General features: G+C 56.7%; 1 protein-coding gene across 1 annotated transcript; it reads right to left on the bottom strand.

Moving 5' to 3' along the window:
- Positions 1-115: 115 nt before the first annotated feature.
- SYF2 (SYF2 pre-mRNA splicing factor) lies at positions 116-2,083 on the bottom strand. The gene is made up of 7 exons (XM_054223363.1): positions 1,994-2,083; positions 1,793-1,900; positions 1,390-1,515; positions 1,039-1,156; positions 839-929; positions 567-665; positions 116-459 (listed from the first exon to the last, which is right to left on the bottom strand). The coding sequence occupies exons 1-7, from the start codon at positions 2,054-2,056 to the stop codon at positions 294-296; spliced, it is 771 nt and encodes a 256-aa protein (XP_054079338.1). The 5' UTR covers positions 2,057-2,083; the 3' UTR covers positions 116-293.
- Positions 2,084-14,073: the final 11,990 nt, after the last annotated feature.

The raw sequence follows: 14,073 nt of genomic DNA, 5'->3' as shown, positions 1-14,073 counted from the left end.
TGCTGTGTGAGTGCTGCCCCCAGGAGAACTCTGACCTCGGGCACGGGACAGGCAGCTGGGGGTAGCTCTTGCCAGTCTTCAGGCACTGAAGAAGGAAGGCGAGCTGTGTTCTAAATTAAGTATAAGAGTTCGGGTTTATTTAAAACATGAAATTGCACAAGCTGGTCACTTCCACGAGTATCTGTTACACAAATTACTTCTACAGCTGCAAATTGCCTGCAGAAATCTCCCTACCAAAGGAATAGGTAAGTAATGCTGGGAGATGTTCTGCGTGCTCTGCGGGAGACGGCAGCTCAGACGGCTGTTCCCCTCTCCAAGTTCTGTTTAATCTCGGCTGTGTACTTCCCGTAGAACCTCTCCGCCTTCTTGTTGAACTTGGCGTTTCTCTCGTTAATGTAGTCGATGTCCGCATCGTCGTTGTAAGGGCGCCGGCGACTGTATTTTTCACGCTTTTCAATTCTGTAAGGCAAAGGGCAGCGATTGAAGACCTGGGGGTGACTCCTGTGGCTCTGATTACACAAAACTTTCCCGTTGGACACATCTGTTTTATCTTAGCATTTACTTACTGCTTTTCAAGATCTGCGACCATCCTGTCCACCCCTTCCTTCGACGGCACGTGAGTTCCATGGAGAAGACTGTCAGACGTGGGATACAGCGCTTCGCCGCTGGACAAAAGGAACAGGAGGGCAAGCACTTTACACATGTGTTTTAAAGACTAATTAATATTACAGTGTATATGAGAATAGGCACGTACAGAAAGGATTAGTCTGAGTCTTTAGTGTTTGTCTGTGGTAATTCTACATTATTAGCAATATCGGGTGACTGAGATCACACTTACTACTGCTCTTTCAGCTTCTCGTATTGCTCCAGGTCAGGTTTGATCTGCCGCGTCAGCCTCTGGTACTTGCGCAGCTGTGCAGCCGCGTAATCTTGGGAAGAAAAGGAATTTGTCTCGAGGTGAAGGTTTTTATTTCGCAGGTCTGTTTGCAGCAGAAATACTAACAAAGGGGTTCATCACAAATGCGGTTAAGCCATTACCTGAAAATCCCAGATCTGGATTTTTCCTCTTCTTTCTCCTTTCCCATCTCTCGGCATCCTCAGCGCTGATCTCCAGCAGTTTAACTCGCTCGTAGTCTTCTCCTCTCGCAGCACATTCCTAACGCCGCACAAAGAACACTTTGGTTTTAACAAGATAGCAGCTGATGATCAAACTTAGAACTGCCTAGATCAGTCCTGTCACCCTCTAGTGCAAGACAGTAATTTAGATCACTGGCAGTCTAATTAGCAGACGGATTTTTTGGGGGTAATATCTGTAGGAGCTCCCCGTGAAGGTGGCCCAGCCTCCCTGCCAGCACCTGAATGTACCGGTGGCTGCAATTGTGTACTTACCTTCTTTTTTTCCTCCACCTTCAGCTCCCACTCCAGCCGAGCTTTTTTGGCTTCCCAGTTTGCTGGCAATTTTAGCCTTTTATCTTCTTCCACCACTTCTTGGTGATTCAGCTTGCGAGCCTCGTTCTAGGAACAAAACCCGTTTGTTACCCAACTTGGGAGACGCAGGGCAACCCTCCATCACGGAAACGAGAGCAAGGGAACCCCCGAGGACCACGGGCACCCGTCCTGGGAGGCGGCCAGGCCGCTGGGGACTGATCCCACCGCGTCAAACGCTGCTTTTGGGGTGGGAGAAGCGAATCGGTGACACAACCTTCCCCGGGAGCGCCGGGCAAGCCCCGCCGCCCCTTCCACACCATTTCCCGGTATTATCGGGGGCTGCCCCGCTCCGGCCGCCGCGTACCCGTTTCATGTGGAGCTCACGGAACTTTCGCAGCCGCTCCTCCCGCTTCTGCGCCGCCGCTGCCTCCGCGGCCGTGCTAGGCCGCGCCTCGTCCTCCGAGCCCGAGCCCTGAAACAACCCACGCTCAGACACCGGCACGGTGTCGGGGAACACCCCCCCCACACACCTTCTTCCCCCCGGCCCCCCTCGCTGCCGCCTCACCCCGCCATCGGGATCCGCAGCCGCCCAGCCGCTCAGCGCCGCCGTCGCCACCTCGGCCGCCATCGCGCACGGTGAACACTTCCGCTTCCGGCTCCCGCACTTCCTGCCGGGGAGAGGCCGCGGCGCTCGGGCGCCCCCTAGCGGGCGGGAGGAGCGGCCGCCCCTTCCCGCTGCTTTCCCCTCACGGCCGCAGCGGGGCCAGGGCACCCTCCGCGGCCCAGGCCGGGCCAGCCCCGGTGCGGGCTTCATTGCGGTGTGACGAGGGGAACGGCAGCTTCACAGGCTGGCGGGGGCCGGAAGGGCCCTCTGGAGATCATCCCGTCCAACCCCTGCCAGAGCAGGGTCACCCAGAGCAGGTGGCACAGGGACGCCTCCAGGCGGGGTTGGGATGTCTCCAGAGACGGAGACTCCCCCACCTCTCTGGGCAGCCTGTGCCAGGGCTCTGCCACCCTCACAGCAAAGAAGTTCCTCCTCGTGTTGAGGTGGAATTTCCCATGTTCCAGTTTGTGCCCGTTACCCCTTGTCCTGTCCCCGGGCACCACTGAGAAGAGCCTGGCCCCATCCTCCTGACACTCCCCTTTGGATATTGGTCAGCGTTGATGAGATCCCCTCTCAGTCTTCTCTTCTCCAGGTTACACAGCCCCAGCTCTCTCAGCCTTTCCTCAGCAGGGAGAAGCAGGTGAAAAGCAGTGACTCTCCTTTCTTGTCTTCGGAAGCAGATCTAAAGCCTTGTCGCTGCATCTCGGAGCCGCCTGGAGAGCAATCCGTAAATTATCCCTCAGTTCCAGACACTGATGTCCATGCAGACAACCTACTGCAGGCTTGAAGTGACTCCGTGGTTTAGTAAACACTGTTAATCAACCTTTTTTCTCTTCTTCCAAGGAATCGATGGAGTGATGCAAACCTTATAGTCGAAGTGAGGAACCGGCACGTGAAGCAGCTGGGCTCTGCTGTGCCTCAGCTCACCTGGGAGCTCCGGCGAGGTCCAAGGGTACAGCCTGGTGTGGGATGAGAAACCCGTGAAGAGCATCCCTCTGGCTGCCGTCCAGCTGCTCGACCCCTCCGGGAATCACTCGGGTTACCCACAAGAGGGAGAAAGTTGCAGCTCTCGCAGGAAACGAAAAATTTAGCTGCAACTTCTGAGCAAAGAAATTAAAAATTTGCATAATATTGCCGGAGTGACCAGGATCTTCCAGCCTTACAAAGCTAAATGTAGGTTTATTATAATGGTTAATCAGCAATATTGATATATACATACCAATGCATCTATGTATATGTATGTGTAACGTCTTCATATTTATACAGTAAAGGGAGAAGGGTTCAGGACTTTTGTTTTTCTTTAAAAAAATGATCCAAACCCCTGAAGGTTAAGAATTGCCGGCTGATGACATTTTTTAAATCGACCTTGTCAACTGCGGCTCGTGACTTTCCAGCAGAGGGAAACGCAGCACAAGCGATGAGGGGTTGTGGCAATGGCAGGCAGCCCTGGCAAATGCAGACTGTCTCTGTTCTCTTTTAACTTCACTTTCTTCCCCTGCCAAACTCTGATGCATGCTGAGTGATTAAAAATATCAAATACAGTGTTACCCAGCAAGGAGTCGAGTCAGAGGGAAAAAAAAAAGAAACCCAACCTAGTGAAACCCAGTGCTGTAAAACTGAGCAGGCTGGGGCAAAAAATGGGCGGCAGAAGGCTCCTGAATGGCCCTTTTGACAATATCTTAAGAAAAAGGGGAGGATTGTCCCGAAGTGGTTTGGTTTTTGGGTATCCCTCCTCACCTGCCTTCTCCATATCCTCGCGGCTTGGCTGGGAGTTGTCAGATTTCCATGCGCACAGAGCGAGCTGCCACCACAGCGGGGACAGGGACCGCTGGTGCTGGAAGAGGGGGGATTTCTGAAAGAAGCAGCCAGCGAAGTGGTTGATGTTGCGCAGTAAATTGGGCAGCGCGCTGTCAAAATCTGAGTTACGTGCTTGGGCCACGGCTTTACCAATATCCCTCTGCTCCATCTGGAGCTCCCGTACCCTCTGCCCTGTCCCTCAGGTCCTGTCCTCGCCAGCTCTGAGCACTTTGCAGTGAGGGGTGTCCCACTGCCTGTGTTGATGGCCCCATGGAAATGATTTTTAGCAAAGGTGATCAGTGTGTGGCAGGAGCAAAGGGAAGGTGAGAAACATCTTGTTGCTGTTGCAGCAACAACCCCGGCCATGTCCCAGCACACCTTGGTGCTTGTGAAGAAGAGTAGCAGGATCTGGCCCTGCTCACTTGCCCTAATCATAGAATCACAGAATGGTTCGAGTTAGAAGGGACCTTAAAACCCACCCAGTGCCACCCCCTGCCCTGGGCAGGGACACCTCCCACCAGCCCAGGTTGCTCCAAGCCCCGTCCAACCTGGCCTTGAACCCCTCCAGGGATGGGGCAGCCACAGCTTCTCTGGGCAACCTGGGCCAGGGGCTCACCACCCTCAGAGTGAAAAATGTCTCCCTAGTATCTCATCTAAATCTCCCCCTTTCCAGTTTGAAGCCATCACCCCTCATCCTATCACTACGTGCCCTTGTAAGAAGTCCCTCCCCAGCTTTCCTGGAGCCCCTTTGGGGACTGGAAGGGGCTGGAAGGTCTCCCCGGAGCCTTCTTTTCTCCAGGCTGAACCCCCCCAGCTCTCTCAGCCTGTCCCCACAGCAGAGGGGCTCCAGCCCTCCCAGCATCTTCATGGCCCTCTGCTGAACCTGTTCCAACAGCTCCGTGTCCTTCTTGTGCTGAGGGCTTCAGAGCTGGATGCAGGACTCCAGGTGGGGTCTCACGAGATGGTGCTCTGCTTCAGGGTCTGCTCCATGTCCCTCGTGTGTGAGAACAGGTCACTATGCTTGGGATCGAAGGAGCTTTAGGAGTGGGGGGGGATGCTGGCCTGGCTCTCGGGGGCGTGAATCACTGCATCAGCTGCGCCCCACTGCAGCTCCCGCCTGTGGTCCCTTGACCGCCCTTTTTTTTTCCGGAGCATCCGGACAATCTCCTGGGACTCCTGAGCGCCGGGTCGCTCCGTGTCTCCTCCCAGCACAAGTCAGGAGCAAGCAGAGGGGCGAGCGGCTGGGGAGGAGGGAGGGCTGTGGGCAGGGGCTGCGCCAGGTGTCTGCTCTGCTCTGGGATGTGGAGGTGGCCACAGCTCAGCTGCAGAACGGGGCCATCAGCCGCTTGCGTACTCGCTACCCTTTTATTTAATGACGGGAAGCTGGATGGGTTTGATGGGCTCGTGCAGTGCCTTGGCCCAGCCAAGCCCTGAGCTTGGTGGAGCCTCTTTTCCCATCTCACAGCCGTAACGCAGTTAGAAAACAAACCCCAGAGGTTCCCCCTGGCTTCTGTGGATTCGTTTCTGGGTCCGATGCCAGCTCAGGGAGCCCGGCTCCTGGTACAGGTGCTGAGTGCCTCCCCAGCGGTGCTGCCGCGATCCCCAACCTGGCCTGAAAGAGCAGAGAATTCACCCAAACCCGCCTCGTGCCAAGGAGCAGGGACGGGTCCTGCGCGGGCTGACAGTGAGTACATGCAGATCTGCTCTGGCTGTCACTTACAGTTAATTTATTTTTAGATTAAAAAATGTTTTTATTTCTCATGCACACAGAATTGGCACTGCTTTTTTGGGTTGTAGCTGACTCCATTGTCTTCTCCAGTTATGCCTCCCCTGCAGTGCCGAAATGAAAAATTCCAGTTACATATTGTACAGGGGCTGGGAGCTCGGAGGAACTGACTCATCTCGGTTATATTTGTCCTTTTCAAAGGGGAAGATCCTGGTCGAGGGGCGGTGGGGGAGCAGCATGGGTTATCTCCCATCCACCGCAGCAAACGTGATGCTTTTATCAGGGGTCCGCTGGGCGCGCGGCCGAGTGTCCCCATGAAGGCACCCGGGCGTCCTTGCAACGCGAAACTCCTCGGGGTGCTCAGACAGTCGGGGCAGCGGGGAAGAGAGGGCTTTGTGTCGTTTCTCAGAAAAATAGTTGTGGCTCCAGCATGACAGAGGCCACAGTGGGCTCCTGGGGATGTGAGCCAAGCCCCCCTGCGACACCAAAGCGTGGGCGTGCAGTGCTGCGGTTCGGGCGTGCAGCGCCATGGTTTGGGCGTGCAATGCCACGGTTTGGGTGCACGATGCCGCGTTTTGGGCGTGCAGCGCTGCGGTTCGGGCGTGCAGTGCTATGGTTTGGGCGTGCAACGCCGTGGTTTGGGTGTATGATGCTGTGTTCGGGGTGTGCAGTGCCATGGTTCGGACGTGCAGTGCCATGGTTTCACGTGCAGTGCCATGGTTTGGGTGTGCAATGCCGCGATTTGGGCGCGCAGTGCTGCAGCTTGGGTGTGTGGTGCTGTGGTTTCATGTGCAGTGCCACGGCTCGGGTTTGCAACGCCGTGATTTGGGCGTGCAATGCTGCGGTTGGGGTTTGCAATGCCACAGCCTGGGTTTGGGCGAGCCATGCCATGGTGTTTGGTTTTGCAATGCCACAGTTTAGGTGAGCAATGCCATGGTTTTGGTGTGTAATGCTGTGGTTTGGGTGTGCAATGCTGTGATTTTGGTGTGCAATGTGATTTTGGCGTGCAATGCCATGGTTTGGGTGTGCGATGCTGCAATTTGTGTGTGCAATGCCATGGTTTCACGTGCAGTGCCATCCTTGGGTTTGCAATGCCATGATTTGGGCGTGCAGTGCTGTGGTTTGGGTTTGCAATGCCACGGTCTGGATTTGGGTGAACAATGCCATGGTTTGGTTTTGCAATGCCATGTCTTGGGTTTGCAATGCCGTGGTGTGGATTTGGGTGAGCAATGCCATGGTTTTGGTGTTCGATGCCATGGTTTGGGTGTGCAATGCTGCAATTTGGGTGTGCAATGCCATGGTTTCATGTGCAGTGCCATGGTTTGGGTGTGCAATGCCATGGCTAGGGTTTGCAATGCCATGATCTCGTTTGGGTGTGCAATGCCATGGTTTGGGTGTGCAGTGCCATGGTTTGGGTGTGCAATGCCATGGTTTGGGTGTGCAGTGCCATGGTTTGGGTGTACTATGCCATGGTTTGGATGGGCAGTGCCATGGTTTGGGTGTACTATGCCATGGTTTGGGTGTGCAGTGCCATGGTTTGGGTGTACAATGCCGTAGTTTGGGTGTACAATGCCGTAGTTTGGGTGTGCAGTGCCATGGTTTGGATGGGCAGTGCCATGGTTTGGGTGTGCAGTGCCATGGTTTGGGTGTACTATGCCATGGTTTGGATGGGCAGTGCCATGGTTTGGGTGTACTATGCCATGGTTTGGGTGTGCAGTGCCATGGTTTGGATGGGCAGTGCCATGGTTTGGGTGTACTATGCCATGGTTTGGATGGGCAGTGCCATGGTTTGGGTGTACTATGCCGTGGTTTGGGTGTGCAGTGCCATGGTTTGGATGGGCAGTGCCATGTCTTGTGTGTGCAATGCCATGACTGAGGTGTGCAATGCCACAATCCAGACCTGCAATGCTACCACTCGGACCTGCACTGCCGTGGGTCAGCCCCGCAGCCCGGCGGGTCCCTGCTCCGGGTGTAGGTGCCGCTGGAGAGGGCGGGAAGGTGCCATGCTCGGCTGCGCCCAAGGACCGCTCTTCCCCCCTTGGTCCCACAGCAGAGCTCGCCCCTCCCCAGCCGCCGCGTGTCACATCGGTGCCGTCACGTGCGACCTGCCACATGGGCTTCTCGCGTGTCAGGCGGGAGCCGTGAGCGTGCTGGGGGATGTGATAAGGCCCCGGCATGCGGTGGCGTGAGTACAGCTCTCCTGCGCGGTCCCAGCAGCTGCAGGAGCCGCTTCCACTTCCTGCCCGTCCCTGCCTGTGCAGCGCAGCTCCATGCTGTTCAACAGCTGCCGCGCTCCATCCTGTTTCGTGATGAAAGGTGCTTTAGAAGCGGAAGAAAGTTATGATGATCAGGAGAAATAATGTACAGGCAGGGCTGGAGACAAGGCAAGCCGGCGCTCATCGCAGTCCCAGCCCTTGGGATGGGTGGTGGCGGCGGGGGGATGGACATCCTCAGCCGGGCAGGGGCGCGGGGACCCTTCCCCACCTCTGATTTTGGGGGGAACCGCAGGGGTGAGCGTGGGTGGCACATATGGGGTTGGTTCACCATGATCCCGCTGGGCTGGCTCGCTGCGGTGCCATCCCGGTGGCGTGTCGACATCTCCTCGGCATCTCAGACCCGTGGCAGAATCTCCTTTGTCACCGGGGTGACAACTGGGGACGGGGTAAGAGGCAGCACCCGGGTTGCCCACGTGGCCGGGAGCCCCGGGGTGCTGTGAGCGACGGTGCTGGGAAGGCCTTTGCCAGCAGAAGCGCTGGTTTGGCCAAAGAAGAGGAAAACCAGACCTAAAACTTGTGTAGGACCAAATCAAACTTGCAGTAACTGCATCAATCCAGCGAGATCGGCGACATCCTGGACTACTGGAGGTTAAGATTAATTAGAGCATATTTACTTATTGGAATAGATCTAATGTATTGCTTTATTGCATGTAGTCATTACCCATGAAGAAGGGGAAACGTGAAGATTGTTTGGTTTTTAGGTAGATGAGAAGCTGTTTTTCTGTCAGTCCGGTTCCTTTCAATCATGGACAACTGTTTGTGTCCTGTCGGGTTGCAATTATAATCTTTCAGATCAGACACATAATCATTGGGCTGGAGAGCAAAAAGTACCTGGGTAATGCGCTTAACAGAAATTAACCTGGTTACGTTCGTACTCTATTGAAAATGAGAAAGTGCTGATGGTCAAAATCAATTCCTCCCCAGCCAAATTACTGCAGGGCTGGCTTAGGGTTTCAGCTAAATGCTCGGCCCTCCAACAATGAGCCTGATTGTATTGAATTAGGCTCCTGATCATAGGGTTCAAATGATGGCAACGGTTTGCCTTTAATGCTGGCGGTGAGCGGGTGGGCAAAATCGAAAATCCACCCCGTTTTCCCCCCCCCGGCACCACGCGGAGGGTCCCGCTGGGCATCCCCGGTGCCAGTGAAACAAGGGGCTGCGGGCGAGCTTTGCCCGAGTCCTGTCCGTGTTCCAGCCCATCCGTCCGGGATGGTAGTTCGGACTGGGACGATGGGCTGGGGGATGCGGGGTGGGATGATTTGGGATTCGCAGCCCCAGGGGCTGATAAATCACAGCCCTTCTGGGGAGGCTGATGTTTCTTTTGGAGACTTCTTAAGTGCCTGGAGAGCGGGGCAGCTCTCCGCAGCGCTCCTCAACTCCTGCCCGGTTACATCTTTTCCCTTAAAAGCCGGAACCTCGCGGAGTTTCCTGGATGAGAGCACCTCAGTCATTAACCGTGAATTTCAAATGAAGCAGATTTACAGTATATATCACAGAAATATGCCGGCGTGAGACAGCGGGAGAGCGGCCCGGGGTGCTCGTCTCTGCGTTTCTCCCCTCGCCGGGCTCTGGCGAGTGTCCCCTCGAGCATCGCCCAGCGGCACGGCCACCGTGCTGCCCTCGAGCATGGCCCGCCGGCACGGCCGCCCCGGCAGCCCTCCCCAGCATCGTGCCACGGGGCCACACTCTTCCGGAGGCGCCAGGCTGGTTCTCCACAGCGATGGATCCTGCCGGCTCCTGCGGGATGGGGATCGAGGCTCCCAAAACCCAGCAGCGGCAGGGATTGATCGCTGGGGGCGGACATTTCCCGGGGGGAATGTGACAAGTGGCAATTAATTAGCTGTCAATAACGGGGAAGGATGGGACCTGCGGTCCCGCTGTTGCGATTAGGAGGGAGCAGGAGGCCAGAGGGAGGGATGCCGGGCAGCGTGGCGGGGGACGCTCCTGCTGCTGGTCCCAGCACGAGTTATAGTGAGTCCGCAGCACCGTGGGCATCCCGAGAGGCTGCCCTGGACACTGGGGATTCGCTTCCCTCCCTGCTGTGGGACACGGGGCCCGGGACACGGCCATCCCGCCGGGATCCTGTGCCAGGACGGACCCGTCCCCCGTGGGCAGTGAGGCAGGGGGTGGCTGCAGGGGAGCAGCCTCTCCGGGCGCGGAGGGAGGATAACGTAACGTTTTCCTCGATCAATGAAGATTTTGGTTTGTGAGTTATTAGCCTGGTGTCATAAACTATCTCAAAACCACAAAAGTAAAATAATAAATCTCCCTGTTTACCTCCTGTGCGTTGTTTTTAAGTACCAAAGTCCCTCCAGGCATCTGTTCAATATTGCATCGGCCAAAAGCGAACACAAATCACACAGACGAAGCCGGATTTTGGGGAATATTAGTCAGTCTTTGCAGTTTTCCAGCACTTGGCAGTGTGCAGGGAAGCTCCCGTGGGCTCGCCGGCCACCATGGCGAGGGCAGGAGAGTCGGGGCTGAGCGGGGATGGGGAAGTGCTGGGCGAAGGCGATGCCACTGCAGCTCCCAGGGACACCCCTGTCCCATGTGGGTCCCATCGACCATTTTTGGATGCCTCACGCCCCTGCCTTGCTGCCCCCCTGCCCGTGTATTTTTGCCACCGCAGAGATGGAGCTCCCCGAGTCTGATCGTCGCCTTTTGTAACCCCCCCCGCGCGGGCAGCACACTTTACCCATCATCAAATATTAAAGGGCGGCCGGTGCTGGTAAGCAGCAGGCACCTCACCCCCAAACTGCGGTTCATCGGCAATGCTGGGGGGACAGGAGCCAGCTCCCCCCAGGGCTCCCAGTGCTCCCAGTACACCATCCCTGGGTGCAAACCCAGAGGTGCTGGGGGGCCATGGGGCACCCATGCCAGTGGAGGGGCCGTGTCCCCCTCAGCCCCATCCTCTGCCCAGTGCCCCGGGGAGCCCGGAGGTGTCGGGGTATCTCCTGCCCCTGCCCTGAGCCTCCCACCAGCCACAGCTTTTCTTTTTAAAGATGCTTCTGGTCGCTCTTCCCACTGTTTTTGTCTCCTGGCCGTGGCCGCTGCATCCTCCCTCGTCATTAACTGCCTGGGTTGGGTTGCTCCGTGGTTTTCCCCTATCCCAGTGGTCTTCCCCCATCACTACCCACCAGAATAAACCTTTCAAAGAGGAAAAAAAAGAACGGTAAAGGCTATTTCAGGCAGGGCCAGGGCCGGCAGTTTCCCCTCTGCGGCGCTGGGAGACGGATCTGGGGAAAAATTCCAGGTGCAAAGAGAAACCCTGCGCCTGGACGTAGCCAGGACCTGGGAAGAAAAATCAGATTACAGAGGCAGGGGAGCATGGCCGGGGGGGCAGGAGCTCTCCCTGAGCGCTGCCCGGCTCCGGGGAGGGATGCCGGAAAGCCAGCCTGCGTTTCAGGTGTGAGGCAATTAGGGATGGGGTTTGACGTCTCTAATGAGGGGAGTTCAGAGCAGAGAGATGGGGCCACAACGTCCCTTTTCCAGGGAGATGCTCGTTGCTGCTCGCCGTCGGGGAGGCGGCGCACCGTGTCCGCCAGTTAGCACCGGGAAGGAGCCGGGGCGCGGGGGGCTCCTCGCGGGACACCCCGAGCCCCCCCTTCCCCAGCCTCTCTCTTTGCAGAGGAGAAACGTGCTGGGAAACGTGTCGTTTCCCGTCTCGACACCTGGATTTCAGGAACCCCCACGCGGTTCAAAGCCGGAGAGGGGAGGAAGCCGGCCCCTTCCCTGACCACAGGGAGCCGGAGCGGGGTCCTGCTCCCTCCGCGCCCTGCAAAGCCGCCCCACGGATGGGGCAGGACTGGGGTTCACAGGGCTGGGACACTAAAAGCAGAAGAGTGGGAGCATTCTGGGGGGGCAAAGCTCAGCTCCCCGCGCCCCCCGGCTCTCTCCAGCCGCTGGCAGCAGGATGCTCCCCAGCCAGGCTCGTGCCTGACACACCATAGCAAAGCCCTGCTACTGCACCAGGGGCTTTTTTTTGTGGTTGTGGAGTGGGATTCTGCTGGGATGTAAACAGGTGCAGCTTATTGGGTTTCTTCTGAGGCCTGATTTTGGCCCCTAAAGTGTTAAGTGAGTGCTAAGCCCTATAAAATTACCCTTTCAGCTACTATTTCTGCACAAAAGGCTTTCGGCGACAAGATATGCCAAAGCATCTGATGAAGTAATATGTCTATTCTCATTTGTGACATTTATTATTAACAGGGAAAAGAAAAAAAACCCAGCCAGAAAGAACTCTTAATTGAAGGACTATTGTGCCGTGGTAACTGCTATTAAATTAATCTGCTGCATTCCTTTCCACCCACACACTTTAAAACTTCCTGGTTATAATTAGAACCATTTAAAACCAATTTGACACTCCTTGGATGATGCAGTTCAGCTGCTTAATATGGTGAAACTTTGGTGAAAGGAGCGGAGAGGGGCTGGGAGCAAGCTGGGTTTGCTCAGCTCTTGCCGAGGATCAAACCCGGCAGCTGATGCTCGCGATGGGGATGTTCGGTCCCGTGGGGCGGTGGATGCTCAGGTCCCTTCCCCTCCGGTGCTGTAAGTCCCCCCCCCCAAGCCACGGCCCGTCTCAGTCCTTTGTGATCATCCCATGGGAGATGCTCCCGGGAGAGCTGCCCGGAGCATCCCTTCCCCAAGGATACCCGCAGGTGCTGGGAGGGCTCGGTGATGCTGGTCTTTGCTGGGGGGGTGCGAATGGCTTCCCCCCACCCTCCTTTTTTTGGAGGCACCTGGAGCGGTCGTCTCCTCCTTTGTGCGAGGGGATAAATGCACCAAAGCAAAAAGTGCTCCGATGCGGAAGCGTTTGGGTGTTCAAGCGTGATAACAAGGTGCTTAACTGCAGGACCCCAAAGGTGGTTTCTCAGCAAGGGGAGACCTCGGAGGCGTGCTGCTGCCACGCACCGGCGCTCTGCCCGCCTCCGAACCTCGGTGGGCGTTAGGAAACCCTCAGAGGCTGCTCGTCCAGGGCTGGATTTGGGAAGGGTTCTCCGGCAGCGCGGGAGCCAGGCTGTAGCTGTTTGCTTGGAGAATAAACAGAGAAACCACCAGCCCCGGCCAAAAACTGGTGCTGAGCGCCGGAGGGTGTCACTTCTGCAAATCTGTTCCTGCTCGGCCGCCTTTATCTGTCATTCTCGTAACCACCTGGGTGGCATTTCGATGGTATCTGCGGGGCCGCCCGTAGCTCTCCAGCACATCCCCGACCACCTCAAGGCAAAGCCAGTTCCTCTAACCGGCCCTGGAAGATCCCGTTAGTCACGGTATCTTCACTGTCACCTTCTGTTTCCTTCTCCATTTGGCTTTCAGTTTTGCGACATGTGTTAACCAGGACTGTGTGCCGGATCCAGACCCGGCCCCGCAGCTTCCTCACCCGCCGCTGGGACGATTTCCTCCCGGCACCCACCTTGCACCCGTCCACCGGGGGTGTGATAGCTTCAGCTCTCACGCTTTGGGGGGAAAACATGACATTTTGTGCTTTATACCCTCCGTTCCACGTGGTTTTGCCCTTCGGGGAAGGGCTGCGATGAAAACCTCGAGGGATCGAGTGTTGCCCTGGGTTCCCTCGGCTGCAGCTCAGTTTCAGGTTCCCTCTCAGCCCTTGGGGCCGTGGATTTTTGGACGTGTGACATGCAGAAATGTGGGCAGTTGCGGCCCCAGCGGCTCCGCAGAGCCCACCCTCTTAGTGGGGGCCAGTAATGGCTCCTGGTCCTGCTCGCTGCTGCCGCCAGCTCACCGCGTACAGCTCCAGGTGCATATTTAGCCATTCTGAGCAGCGCTATTTGCCCTCCTTTTGGGGCCGGACCCCCTCCTTCCCATGCCAGCGCCATCCCTTTTCTTTGACCTCATTGCTCTCCCTCTCCCTGATGTTTTGTATCTCTCCCAGATGCCATTAATCACCTTCACCTCGTCCTCACCCCCCTCCCTCGTGCTGCCCTGTCCAGGGCTCGGTGCGGTGGCACGATGCGGGGACGGGCTCTCGTGCCCCATCCAAGCCCAGGGTGGATCTGCCAGGAGGGGCAAGGAGAAGGAAACATGGATTTTTATTTTTTTTTTCCTCCCAAGAAGGCTCCCGCTGTGGGGCAGGGACCCCCCCATTGGGGCTGGTGATGGGGAACCGCAGCCGACGGGTCGTCTCCGCAGGGATGGAGCGCGAGGGGCTGGCTGGGGCTGGCGTCGCCGCCTGTGCGGATTTTGGAGTCTTTTTTTTTTTTTTTTTTTTTTTTAATAAACAAACTCCA

The sequence above is a fragment of the Rissa tridactyla genome, chromosome 18, assembly GCF_028500815.1.
Source record: "Rissa tridactyla isolate bRisTri1 chromosome 18, bRisTri1.patW.cur.20221130, whole genome shotgun sequence".
Lineage (NCBI taxonomy): Eukaryota > Metazoa > Chordata > Aves > Charadriiformes > Laridae > Rissa > Rissa tridactyla.
The sequence above is the reverse complement of the archived record's forward strand: the minus strand, read 5'-3'. Positions and strand labels throughout refer to the sequence as shown.

What these genes read in the sequence shown, in the direction of transcription:
- SYF2 (XM_054223363.1), bottom strand. Translation starts at nt 2,056, where the DNA reads ATGGCGGCCGAGGTGGCGACGGCGGCGCTGAGCGGCTGGGCGGCTGCG. An exon ending in GTGAGCTCCACATGAAACGG is followed by an intron (nt 1,516 to 1,792) that starts GTACGCGGCGGC and finishes TTTTGTTCCTAG; the next exon opens with AACGAGGCTCGCAAGCTGAA. An exon ending in GTCGCAGATCTTGAAAAGCA is followed by an intron (nt 460 to 566) that starts GTAAGTAAATGC and finishes TTTGCCTTACAG; the next exon opens with AATTGAAAAGCGTGAAAAAT.